Source organism: Delphinapterus leucas, chromosome 12, assembly GCF_059928025.1.
Source record: "Delphinapterus leucas isolate spDelLeu-1000000601 "Yukka" chromosome 12, BTC_Dleu_Yukka2, whole genome shotgun sequence".
In the NCBI taxonomy this organism is placed as follows: domain Eukaryota; kingdom Metazoa; phylum Chordata; class Mammalia; order Artiodactyla; family Monodontidae; genus Delphinapterus; species Delphinapterus leucas.
The window spans coordinates 14099376-14113136 of NC_143140.1; the positions used below are offsets into that span (position 1 = coordinate 14099376).

General features: G+C 35.3%; 1 protein-coding gene across 7 annotated transcripts in view; it reads left to right on the forward strand.

The window, feature by feature from the left end:
* Window positions 1-13761, forward strand: part of FAM135A (family with sequence similarity 135 member A) — a 123553-nt gene that overhangs the window by 70249 nt on the left and 39543 nt on the right. For all 7 annotated transcript variants that reach the window (XM_089921718.1, XM_089921719.1, XM_089921717.1 and 4 more), the window contains 2 exons: window positions 2547-2596; window positions 8497-8652. In XM_089921718.1, coding sequence (XP_089777844.1) covers window positions 2547-2596; window positions 8497-8652 — 206 coding nt within the window. The remainder of the gene's footprint in view (window positions 1-2546; window positions 2597-8496; window positions 8653-13761) is intronic.

Below are 13761 nucleotides of genomic sequence, written 5' to 3' on the forward strand. Positions count from 1 at the left end.
AAAGAATGGACTTTGAGGTACCCACACCAAGGGATATTATGCAGCCATTTGAAAAAAGTGCTTTAGGGCTGCATATCCCATTTACATGGAGTAGTGCTGAGAGAAAAAAAGCAAATCTCAGCACGTTTGTAAAATACACCCATTTTTGGAAAGCAGTGACTCCAGATCTCATATATGTATACATTTGAAAATATGGAAGGATGTGTTCTAAGCTGCCACCTTCAATTAGCAGGAGGAGCCAAGGTAAAACAAAGTGTGTAGGGAGCTCCCTGGTGGCCTAGTGGTTAGGATTCCAGACTTTCGCTGCCACGGCCTGGGTTCAGTCCCTGGTTGGGGAACTGAGATCACACCGCATGGCGCTGCGGAAAAGAAAACTTGTAAGAAAATAACCTGTATACATTTCTATACAGTTGTATAAATAGATATATAGGCATTTTTAAAGGAAAAATTAATTAAACTTAGTTAAAATCCTAAATGATGTTGAAATCATTTCATCTCAAAGGTTTTGAAGTTAAGTTTTGCATTTAAGCATCCCTGAAGGTGTTTGCATTGAAGTAGCTCTCACGAGCCATAATGCAAATGGACCAGTTTCTGCACTTAGGCTCTTGTATGTAAAGATGAGAAAAGTGTATCAAAACTCTAAAAAGTTTATTTTCATTTTTTAAAAATTCATAGGATATGTAACCTACTAAGACCAATTTTGCTGATTTTCTTGTATCAAAGGAAAACATCATGAGTGATGTGAAAACATATGATGATGTTGGCATATGGAAGTTATGATTTTAATACAGGGTCTGCCAGATTTTTTCTTTTTTTTTGGAAAACCTAACATTAGAAGCCACTGATTTACCTGACGGTGAAATGATTTTTGAAATCTCAGCAGATTTCTTTAGTTATCAGTGGGTTATTTATATATTTTGTGAATTCCAAAACATTTGTGTGTCCTCCTGGTTTTAGTTACCAACAGAGTGTTTGTTGTTCCCATCATAGCTTGGTTGTTTTCAGCACATCAGTATAACTGCTTATTTTATCAAATTTAAATGTTTGTCATTCTTTTTATCAACTAGTAAACATTCAGTATACCTTACGAGACAGTGAGCCGATGAATGAATTCAAGGATGTCACAGAATGTATTCTTGCTTTTGTGTGAGAATGATCAGTTAAACTCCCTTACAGCAACACGATTATGGAATGTTGTGTGCTGACGCTATGCTGTTAGAGTTCTCTGAGGAGAACTCATTTTAGTTTGATTTCTGAAGAAAAACTGAGTATATCTAAACATGATATTTCAGGCTTTAGCGAAATGTATTCCCTGCAAAAGTAACTAATAAGTCTTCTATTCTGTTAGTTTCTGTACTCCTTTGTAAATATTACCATTTTGATTGTAAATTAATCTGCGCCCCCCTTTGTAAATGGTTGTAGCATACATTAAATAAGTCAGGATTATATGGGAAAAAATTGCCTCGGTTTTAGACTGTCTGATAGACAACTGAATTTATTAAACTAAAATAGAAACTTACTTTTTGTCGGAAAGGATTTTGTCATTCATTTTCATTAAACAGCTTATATTCCAGGCATGCTTTATATATGTTTTGGTTATAAAAATTATTTTGACTTGAACTATAGCTACTGTAAAAAGCGGAGCTTTTGTAAAAAGTGAAGCATGTACATATGTAATACAAAATACTAAGATCACTGGAATTTATAATATGTGAAGTGCAATAAAACCTTAGTTGTATGTTTTATCTTTTCTGTGGTGCAGTTGTGCAAGTTACTTGAGGTATATAGTCAGTAGTTCCTTGACAGTGTTAGCCTCTTATGAGAACAGAAACCCGCTACTTAATACAGGCATACCTCACTTTATTGCACTTCACAGATACTGTGTTTTCCACAAATTGAAGATTTATGGCAACCCTATGGCAAGCAAGTCTGTTGGCAGCATTTTTCCCAACAGCATTTGCTCACTTTGTGTCTCTGTATCACATTTTGGTAGTTCTCTCAATATTTCAAGCTTTTTCATTATTATCATTATTTTATTATGGTGATCTGTGATCAGTGATTTTTTATGTTACTATTGCAAAAAGAGTACAATTCACTGAAGGCTCAGATAATGGTTGGCATTTTTTTAGCAATAAAATATTTTTAAATTAAGGTATGTACATTGTTTTTTAGACATAATGCTATTGCACACTTAATAGACTACAGTATAGTATAAATGTAACTTTTATATGCACTGGGAAACCAGAAAATTCATGTAATTAGCTTTATTGCAGTTTTCACTCTTTTGCAGTGGTCTGGAACCGAACTGCAATATTTTCGAGGTATGCCTGTAATCAGAACATAGATTTTACTAATTATCACATTACCTGCATGATTAATGTGTTTAGAAAAATATATTACATTGAAATTTAACTCATTTAATATAGTCCGATATTTTGCAACCTTCTGGTTTTTTAAAGGTAATTTAATTTATTTCTGTAATTTCAAAAACAGTTTACAGATCTAACATTGAGATACTTCCTCCAATTACTCTTTACTCCTTTCAGAGGAAATGGATGTGGAAGCGCGACTTACTGAATTATGTGAAGAAGTCAAGGTACTTGCATTTTTAAAATTCACGTTACCAAGTTATTTGAGTGGATTCTGTTTTCTAAGTATTTTATTGAACAAAATATTAATTATTTATCCTTTCTAAAATGCAAAGATAAAATTGTTGATCTAGGTAGAAACACAACTTAGTTGATCAAACAACATTTGACTTGAACGTGAAGTTAAATTAACTTTAAAATGTATATTATTGTGCATATAAATGAAATAGCAAAGACAATTAACTGATCAGAAGTGTCCTTTTTCTCTTATTAGTTCACTCAAAGAATTTCTGGAAAAATTTTTTTAAGCATTACTTAAACTTACGTATTTTTGTGAAGTGATATTGTTTAGAAATGAAAGTTTGTTTTATTTCAAGAGATCAGTTTGTCTCAGACCATTTTTCCACTAGTTCATTCTTGCAATTAAATTGAATAGATTTTTATTTTTCCTTTTTCTTCCCCATGGAACTAAGTGTTTTGACTATTTTAGGATCCCTATGTATTTCACTCTTGTTTAGCTACGTTAATGGAAGAAATCGGAGACATGAATCAAACAAAAATATATTGACTTCGGGTTGTATTTCTGTATGTAAATTTAAATGAGGACTTGACCCCTTTGGAAAAGGTATTTACCTTCTCCTTGTAAAATTATACATAGGCAGGAGCACTAAGGTCATTATAATAGTTGCCCCAAAGAATTATATACGCTTAGAAATAATCTTAATAAGATGTTTGTGATTAATATGGAAAAAAAAATCCACAGTGCTTCACTGACATATTAAAGGAAATTTGGATGAATAAACATTTATGATACTCCCAGACGGAAAGGTGAACGATCTCTGAAAGATCCAGTTTTTCTCAAGTTAATAATATTAATGCGTCTATATCAAAATCCTGTTGGAAACTTTAAACTTATGTTAAAGATCACTTAAAGAAAGGTAAGGATGACTAAGAAAAACTTTTGAATAATAATAATATAGAGGGACTTGCCCAAGTGGATGCTAACATATATATATATAAAACTACAGTTATGGAAATAGAGTAGGACTTCTCTAAAAGACTAGAAAGACAAATCAATGAAACTAAATAGCACTGAAACAGTCACTAGATATGTTTAAGAATTGAATATATGATAAAATATCGGCTTACATAAATAGTGTGGTAAAATACCATACTGTAGAAGAAAATTCTAAATGGACTTGAAGAGTTAAATGTCCAGAAAAATTTGGAAGATAAATTTACATATACATGTATATATAAACAATCTGATCTTAGGATATGAAATAACTTTTTCAGAGTAATGGTATAAAAGACAAAATAAGGTATTGATGATTTGAAACTTCTTTAAAACAAAATAAAATATAAATAAAGTTGAAAGGAAGCAATAAACTGGAAGAAAATATTTGCAGTACTTAAAAGTGGCAAACGATTAATACTCACAGTATATAAAGAGGTCCTATGCGTCAGTTTCAAAACACCCCCCGGGAAAAAGGGATATGCATAGAGGCAATGTACAAAATGCAGTTCTTAGCAGAACAAGTTAGCTACATAGGTGACACTAAGTCTTACTGAAAACCAGGGAAATGCATATTTAAACAATAAAAGGGTTTTTTGACTATGAAATTTGCAAAAATGAAAGTGACTGCTAATCTGCATTGTTGATAAGGGTGTAGGGACACTAGTATCTGCCTGTGCTGCTGGTGAGGGTAGAAACTGGTACATTTTTTAGGTCACTTCATCAGTCTCTTCTGAAAACATCTATTAAAAACACATGCTCTGCCACAAAACAGTTTTTATTTAGGAATCTGTCCCGCAGAAGTGCTAATACATTTCAACAGACATAAAGAATTATCCGTTCCCATGTAGCCATTTGAAAGGATTAGGCAAGTCTCTATACATTGACATGGATTCTTTAATTCAAGATATATGTATTCATCTATGATGCAAGGTACCGTTTTCATGCTGAAAAGCTCTCTAGGATATATTAATTGAAAAAATAGGGACTTCCCTGGCAGTCCAGTGGTTAAGACTTCGCCTTCCAATACAGGGTGTTCGTGTAGGATCCCTGATCCGGGAGCTAAGATCCTACATGCCTCAGGGCCAAAAAACCAAAATGTAAAACAGAAACAATGTTGTAACAAATTCAATAAAGACTTTTTAAAAAATGGTCCACGTCAAAAATCTTTAAAAGAAAAAAGAAGTTGGAAAAATATGAGTATGATTTTTATATGATAATAAAAGCTCTGTATGTATTTGATCATATTTTTGTGATTAGATTACATATAAAATATTTGAAACGATATGTATACACATATACATTTCAAACTTAACAAAAATACAGAAAACAGGGCTTCCCTCGTGGCGCAGTGGTTGAGAGTCTGCCTGACAATGCAGCGGACACAGGTTCGTGCCCCGGTCCGGGAAGATCCCACATGCCGCGGAGCGGCTGGGCCCGTGAGCCGTGGCCGCTGAGCCTGCGCGTCCGGAGCCTGTGCTCCGCAGCGGGAGGGGCCACAACAGTGAGAGGCCCGCGTACCGCAAAAAAAACAACAAAAAACAAAAAACAAAACAATAGCATGAAGGATGGGGCTGTGAAGGAAAAGTTTTATTCTTTATATCCATCTGTACTGTTAAAAAATTATATGTATTCTGATATTACTAATAAATTTTTATGTACTCGTATTTAATTTCAGCATTTAAATGGACGTCATAAAATTTAACGTAAACTATGGTAAACTTTGACAGCATATAGAATACACAAGAGGTGGAATAATAAGAGGTCTTACAAAGAGGTCTCACAAATCGTTAAGGAAACCTGTTATTCCCCATTTTTCATATTAATATAGGTTAGACACCAAATTACAAAAACTGCTAATAAGTATATGAAAAATATTTAATCTAATTATCAAAGAACCCAAAATTTAAATATTCTGACATCATTTTTAACCTAGCTATGTTTTTTTTTTTTTTTTTTTTGCGGTACACGCACCTCCCACTCTTGTGGCCTCTCCCGTTGCGGGGCGCAGGCTCAGCGGCCATGGTTCACGGGCCCAGCCGCTCCACAGCATGTGGGATCTTCCCATACCGGGGCACGAACCCGTGTCCCCTGCATCGGCAGGCGGACTCTCAACCACTGCGCCACCAGGGAAGCCCTAGCTGTGATTTTTTAATAACAACGTAATGCTTATCGAGATGTGCTGAGATACAGATTCTCGTACCTCGTAGATCTTTCTCAGAGATTAGTTTGGCAGTATGTATCCAAAGCCAAAAAGAGTATTTCTTCTCAATTTATACCAAATAAACAGAAATTCATATGTAGTGTAACTTATAATATTGTAAAACATTAACCTAAATAAATCCCCAACAGTAGGACAATGGTTAAAGAAATCGTGGGACACTCATAATCTAAAAAAGTTGTACAACCTTAAAAATGTTGCTTTCAACAAATGTTTGATGATGTAGGGAAATGCTCATACTGTGTTATCCAGTGAAAATGGCATAAAGCTATATATGATTCTGGTTTTTTCCTCTCTATAACTGAAAAAAATTGAAGACCATAAACTAAAATGAACTTTATTTTTTTCTTTTTTGCTTTCCCCCATTTCCAAGTCTATTAAAGTAAGCACCATTTTGTAATCAAACAAGGTCAGTGAGTGCTATGAATAGGACAAAATAATGAATGTTATTTGAAAAAAATATATAAATGTAAGGTCTTATTATTCCTACATTTATACATATAAAAGATCTTGTCAAACTTAATTCTGATTTCCTTTTTAATATAAAAAAGAAATTATTATTTATATTTTGACACTTACTGTAAAGAGTTATATAAACCAAAGGAGTAATTTATACCCGAAGGGATGCTTTTCCCAATAATGAAAATACTAAAAGTCCTTTCTCAGAACCTTGGTGCCATGATCCCTGAGAAATACAATTAATAAATACAAGGTATCTAGATAGCCTTGCTCTCTGGAGGAGAATTAGTTCTACTTGTGTGTAGATTATACTAGGTGTAGCATTGCTTGCCTTACGTAGTGCTATTTAATCACTGTCAAATACTTATTCTAGTCTTCTTTTCCTAACTCCATTAAATTCATTCCTGAAACAATACTGCAGGTTTCAGCTTCTTTATAGTACATCTTAATCTTTTGTGTGTTCTTAGGAGACATGAGAAACTTGTTAGCTTCATTTCTAATAACATTTATAAACCATTTCCTGGGGCAGAACACCTCTGTAGAATTTCTGTGTATGTTGATGAATCAGTACTTACCATCTGTTGACTCTATTAGCTTCCATTCCAGAATTCTGGAATTTGTCAGCGTTTTCTGAGTTTGTCCTTGTATTCTGGGAGCATTTTCCTTATCCGAGGCCTGTAATTCCTTATTCATTCATTCACTTATTCGTCCAGTAAGTATTTATTGAGTGACTACTGTGTACCGGTAACCAGAGTCACAAAAGTGAATAAGACACGATCCCTTCCTTTCTTACTAATGCTGCTGAGTTTTTGTTTTAAGTGTTCTCTTAGTTAAGAAGATAAATGGAAGCTTGGTTTGGGTTGGGGAAGAAAAGCCTGCTGGATTGCAGACTTCAAAAAGAAGCCAATACAAACTGAGAGAAAGAGGGTCATATGTGATAAGCAACACTTGGGGGTTTTGTTTGTTTTTAGAAAGGGAAGGTGCAGTGCAGTTTGGGACACGTTGAACTGTCCAAGTACAGTCATCCAGTAGATGCTGGATCTAGAGCTCAGGGAGATGTGATCCAGAGCCATAAATGAGGCCATCATTGGTGTGTAGGTGGGAATGGCTGTCAGCTTCAATCTGAACAGACTTCTTCCATCTTTACAGTAGGAAAATGAGATCAGCACCCATGTATGTATTTAAAGTAGATTTCTTAGTGTTACTAGTAATTAAGGACAGATTTTTGCATCAAGATACTACCTCCCTGAAGACTGACTGCTGCCTCAGTGTATTGAAGAAAAGCCTGTCCTCATGATAAAAATGCTTGACCAAAGAGAAACATCATTCTGACTTATAGTCCTTTTTATTCTTTGTTTAGAAGTTCTTATTTTATCAATTCAAGAAGACCAAATGCCTTTTAGAAGATTCTGCATCTCATTCAGTACTCTTAACTTCCATCATCAGTTTAGGTGAATATTTAAATAAAGGGGATAATTTAATACCACTATTAGAACACTCATAATAGTATATTGTAATCATTTACCCACTTTTCTTTCCTCATTAGACTGCGAACTTTTCATATTAATCTTGGTGTCTGTAGAATGTAGGCCCTAGCATGTAAAATGTGCTCAGTAAATACTGGGTGAGTGAACTGTTAGAAAAGAGAAGGAAAGAAGTGTTCGACAGCTCTATGAAAGGATTCCCGCAAGCAAAATAAAATCTAGGAGCACAGGTGTGAGGGCAAAGCAGTACTTTAGAGAGTGTCTCAGTCCTTTCTGAGGAGTTACGGATCTTTTAAGTACTTTACTTAGCTGATGGGGAAAAAAATCAGATCTTAAGATTTCATCATCTTTCAAAATTTTTATAACTTTCATCATGATTTGTACATTGTGTTTAAAATTCCCAGTATTTTAGTGTTTGAATTTGATCATGTTCTATAGAATCCTGATTTGTAACTTTAGACTATGATGTTATTTCAGTAACAAGATACCTCCGGTATTGAAATAGTGGTTAAATGGTCGAAAAGTGCTGTAGTAACTATCAGATAGAAAAAAGCCATGGGTCAGTTGGTCTCTCTCCACACACACATGCAAGCGCGCACACACATATGCAAGCGCACACACACCCATTTTTTAAAACTAAAAATTTGCCTTTGTATTCTCAGTAATATATATAGGTGTGTTATGGTAATTCTCAGAGAGCAGTAAAGGTTTTTTCCCTTGTCATTTCAGAAAATAGAGAATCCTGATGAACTGGCAGAACTTATAAATATGAATCTCGCACAACTTTGCTCACTTCTAATGGCTTTATGGGGACAGTTTCTGGAAGTTATAACACTACATGAAGAGCTAAGACTAGTACTAGCACAAGAGCACCATACTTTGAGGGTAAGTTTTAAAAAAGTGATGTTAGAGCATTTTAATGAGTACAGTAAGTCCCCTACATACGAATCTTCAAGTTGTGAACTTTGAAAGATGCGAACACACGTTCGCGCGTCCAGTCACGTAAGTTAGTTCACGTGTCTGGCTATGTTGTCACGTGCGTGCATCCTCTACAAGTGGTTGTGCTTTTGTGTATTTTACTGTACTGTACTGTATAGAATACAGTAGCATAGTACCTTTATTTCAAGCGTACGATGTCCGGAAGCAAGTGTAAAAGCAGTGGTGATGTAGCTGGTACTGCTAAGAAGCGCCAGCTGTTGTACTGCACTACTGTACTTTTCACGGTACTGTACTGTAAGATCAGAAATGTTTTCTTTATTTTTTGTGTCTGTTTTTTATGTATTATTTGTGTGAAAAGTACTATAAACCTATTACAGTACAGTACTATATAGCTGATTGTGTTAGTTGGGTACCTAGGCTAACCTTGTTGGACTTACGAACAAATCGGCCTTATGAACACACTCTCGGAACAGAACCCGTTCATACGTAGGAGACTTACTGTGTCGCTTTCTATTTCTCCCTTCAGATCTGTTAGTATTTGCTTAATATATTCATGTGTTCTGGTGTTGAGAACATATATATTTACAGTTGGGAACTCCCTGGCAGTCCAGTGGTTAGGACTTGGTGCTTTCACTGCAGTGGCCTGGGTTCAATGCCTTTTTAGGGAACTAAGATGCCACAAGGTGCATGGCACAGCCAAAAATAAATAAATAAATAAATAAATTAGGTCAGGTTGATTGATACGGTTGTTTAATCAATATTCTGGATTAACTTTTTTTTCCTGTATCAGTATTTTAAAGACATACCTTTATCATCCATCCTCCATAATCTCGGATGAGAAATCAGTTGTCATTTATATTGTTGTTTCCCTCCAGCTGCTGTTATAATTTTCTCCTTATCTTTGATTTGAAGCAGTTTGACTCTGACGGTGCCTTGTTGTAGTTCTCTTTATATTGCTTGTAGTTTATATATTTTCTTTATATTTATCTAAATATATATTTATATATTTTCTTGGTATTTATCTTGTTTATTTATCTCGTGATTTGCCGAGATCCTCATATCTGCAGGGTGATATTTTTATCAAAATGTTAGCCATTAGAACTACAGAATTTTTCTGCCCCAGTCTTCTCTACTCTCTCTCTCTCTGGCACTCTGATTTCACTTATGTTACACTATTTGATATTATTTTGTTTCTTAGTAGTTTTTCTCTGTGCTCTTCAGAGTGAATAATTTCTGTTCTTCCATCTTTGAATTCACTAACTCATTTCTGTAGTGTCTAATCTGCTCTAACTCTTCTCTAGTAAAATTTTCATTTCAGATATATACTTTTTACTTCCAAAATTTGCCTTTGGTTCTTTTCTTTTTTTAATCATTTCATTTTTCTGCTAAGGTTTCTCATCTCTTCATTCATTATGACCAGCTTCTCCCAGTCATTGGCCAGTTTATACTTATGGCTTGAAAGTACTTGCCTGAACTTCTGGTTTCTGATCCAGCTTTAAGAGGCTTGGACTTCATCACTCCCTTTCTAACAACAAGAAAAGAGCTGAACAAACCAAATATCAACACACCTTTTTAGGTCCATTAGAGAACCGAGGCCACGGGATAAACTCCTGACCCCCAAACTGGAGAGATGGCTAGCCAGTTACAGAGAATCACATCTTACCAAAGCAGAAACCAACCCATGAACAGAAGTCACCAGGAGCCAGTACCAGGAGAGCAAAACTTAAACTGTAATTAATGAATTTCTGGAGGCTCAGTGTGAACAAGCTTGAGTTAATAACTCCAGGAGGGCCCAGTCTTAGGGGACACCCACACTTCTATGAGTTTTAGCTCCAGGAACCCTCCCAGGTTCACATAGTTCAAATCAGAGAAATCCCCTCATGCAGGGAGAGGGGGAAATAGCCATTTGTAAATACATCCAGAGCATTCTGTCCTTCTTAACAAGACCTTCCTCCTCAGAAACTGTCTTTCTAGAGTCCAGCTGACCTGGGGGACCCAGCTCCAGCCCTCTCTAGCCTTTCACTTGGGGGAAGGAAAATACCCAACTTATACATTATTAGGGATTCGCAAATTAAAGCAACAGTGAGATACCATGCACACCTGTAAGAATGACTAAAATTGAAAACACTGACAGCATTAAATATTGGTGAAGATGTGGAGCAACAGGAACTCTCATTCATTGCTGTTGGGGATGCAAAATGATGCAACCACTTTGGAAGACAGTTTGACAGTTTCATATAAATCTAAACATACTCTTACATAATAATCCAGCTACCATGCTCTTTGGTATTTACCCAAATTAGTTAAAAACTTAGGTCTGCACAAAAACCTGCACTCAGATATTTACAGCAACTTTTTTTTATAATTGCCAAAACTTAGATGTCCTTCATCAGGTGAATGGTTAAACAAACTGTTGTATATTTACACGATGGAATATTTTTCAGTAATAAAAAGAAATAAGCTATCAAACCATGAAAAGACATAGAGAAACCTTAAAAGTATATCACTGCTAAATGAAAGAAGCCAACCTGAAGAATTACCTACTATATGATTCCAATTCTGTGACATTCTGGAAAAGGAAAAACTATAAATAAATAATCAGTGGTCGCCAGGGGCTCAGGGGGATTGGGAGAGAGTCTAGTGGGTGGAGCATAGGAGACTTTTAGGGCGGTAAAACTGTTCTCTATGATATCGTAATGGTGGATACATGTCACTGTACATTTGTCAAAGCCCATACAATTCACAACAACAAGGGTGAACCTTAATGTAAACGATGGACTTTAGTTAATAATAATGTATCAATATTGGTTCGTCAGTTATAACAAATGCATCACCATAATACAAGATGTAAATAATAGGAGAAACTTGGGGGCTTGAGGTATAATTGGAACTCCCTATACTTTCTGATCAATTTTTCTCTAAACCTAAAACTGCTCTGAAAAACCTAGTCTATTAATTATTTAAAAAGAGAAAGAAAAGTACTTGCCTGCTAATTCTAACACCTAGATTATCTTGGAGTCTACTTCTACTAACTGCTTTTTTTATCTCTTGGTTGTAAGTTACATCTTCCAGCTTCTTTGCATGTCTAGTTGATGTTCTTCAGTGCTTGAAACAGTTGCTCCTGTATCTTGTGCAGTTTTGTAAGTTGTTTTCAGTAGAGTCAATCCAATACTACTTGCTCTGTCATGGTCTAAGTAGAAGTTAATTAGTGCTTTTCAACCATGGCTGTACATTAGAATCACCTAGGGAACTTTAAAACTTACCAGTGCTGAATGGGGCCCAGGCATGGGTAATTTTTAAAAAATTCTCCAAGTGATTAACAGGGTTAGGCTTTTCCCTGAATACGAGCATTCTACTAGGGGGAGTGGGAAGTGAAATCTGGCCTCTCCTCCCTGGAGGCAGGTTGTATCTGCCTGTGGAAGGAGCAGCTTTTTGTTTGTGTTTTGAATATAGTTCCCTGGGCTATACAGTAGGACCTTGTTGTTTATCTGTTCTATATATACTAGTTTGCATCTGCAAATCCCAAACTCCCACTCCTTCCCTCCCCCAACCCCCTCCCGCTTGGCAACCGCAAGTCTGTTCTCTAGTCTGTGAGTCTGTTTGTGTTTCATAGATAAGTTCATTTGTGTCCTATTTTAGATTCCACCTATAATTGATATCATATGATATTTGTCTTTCTCTGTCTGACTTACTTCACTTAGTATGATCATCTCCAGGTCCATCCATGTTCCTGCAAATGGCATTATTTCATTCTTTTTTACAGCTGAGTAGTATTCCATTGTATATATGTACCACATCTTCTTCACGCATTCATCTGTCAGTGGACATTTAGGTTGCTTCCATGTCTTGGCTATTGTGAATAGTGCTGCAAGGAACATTGGGGTGCATGTATCCTTTTGAATTAGAGTTTTCTCCAGATATATGCACAGGAGTGGGATTGCTACATTATATGGTAGTTCTGTTTTTAGTTTTTTGAGGAATCTCCATTCTGTTCTGAAGGAGCACTTTTTTGAATTTGCCCTTTAAAGCTTCTATATGGATCAGCAGGACCCTGGATTCTAATGTGTAGCCACTAGCTTCCCCTAACAAGGGTGGAGGGTCAGGAATTCTTATTAACTTTTAGGGAGATTTTAAGATCATAGCGTTTTCAAGTGTATTGATGCTTTCTGTGCTCTAGAAGAGGGAAAGAGTTAGAAATAACTTGTATAGCCATCCTTTCCCACTTAAAGGTTTCTTTACAATGATGTGTTATCTATTCAAAACGTTACACAGTTTGCATTTTTAAGAACTCATCTCTAAAACTACTTCATCTGATATTCCTTCAGTACAACTGTATCAGTGAACCTTAATATATTAAGCTCTATCTTTTTTAACAAAGTAGAAGTACTTTCTGAGAACATATTGTTTATTTATAATATTTACTTTGATGCCGTTTATTTCCTATTTTACAAGGTTTAGGCAGACTCCCATTGTTAATGTAATTATTAACATAAAATGTATTATAGCTTTATGTGTATTTACAAAAAACATGCCCAGAATTTTCAAGAAATAAGTCTACCCCAAAGTGAATTTTGTTATCATCCAATATGTGCTTTCTAAAGGGCTGATTTTTTCCTTAAATTACTTTTGACCATTTTAAATGAAAACTTTCTAGTGTGCTTCATGGTTGCTTACCTTCTGAAGTAGAGTATATGGAACCTAATTTAGCCCTTTCAAAGTGACTTAGTTATCATTATGAATCTTGTGTAATGTACTCTGCTTTAATAGTACACTGGTGTCCTGTGCTCTCAAAAATGTCTGGGTAGCAGATCCTCCATTAGAGAGGCCCAAGTTATATTAATTTTTTAACTTATTTTGTCTGCTTTTTATGGGAATCTTCTAGGTTTTCTTTAAGAGGCGCCTTTGTGTTTCAGCATCAAGTTCTTATTTCCTTTGCCTAGTATACTTATGTATACTTAATGCCTATATATACTATGTATACTCTACTTCTCCTTCTCCCTTGGTTTCATTTGCTCTTTATAATGTACTGTGGATTGAGAAAACAAATAACTTAAA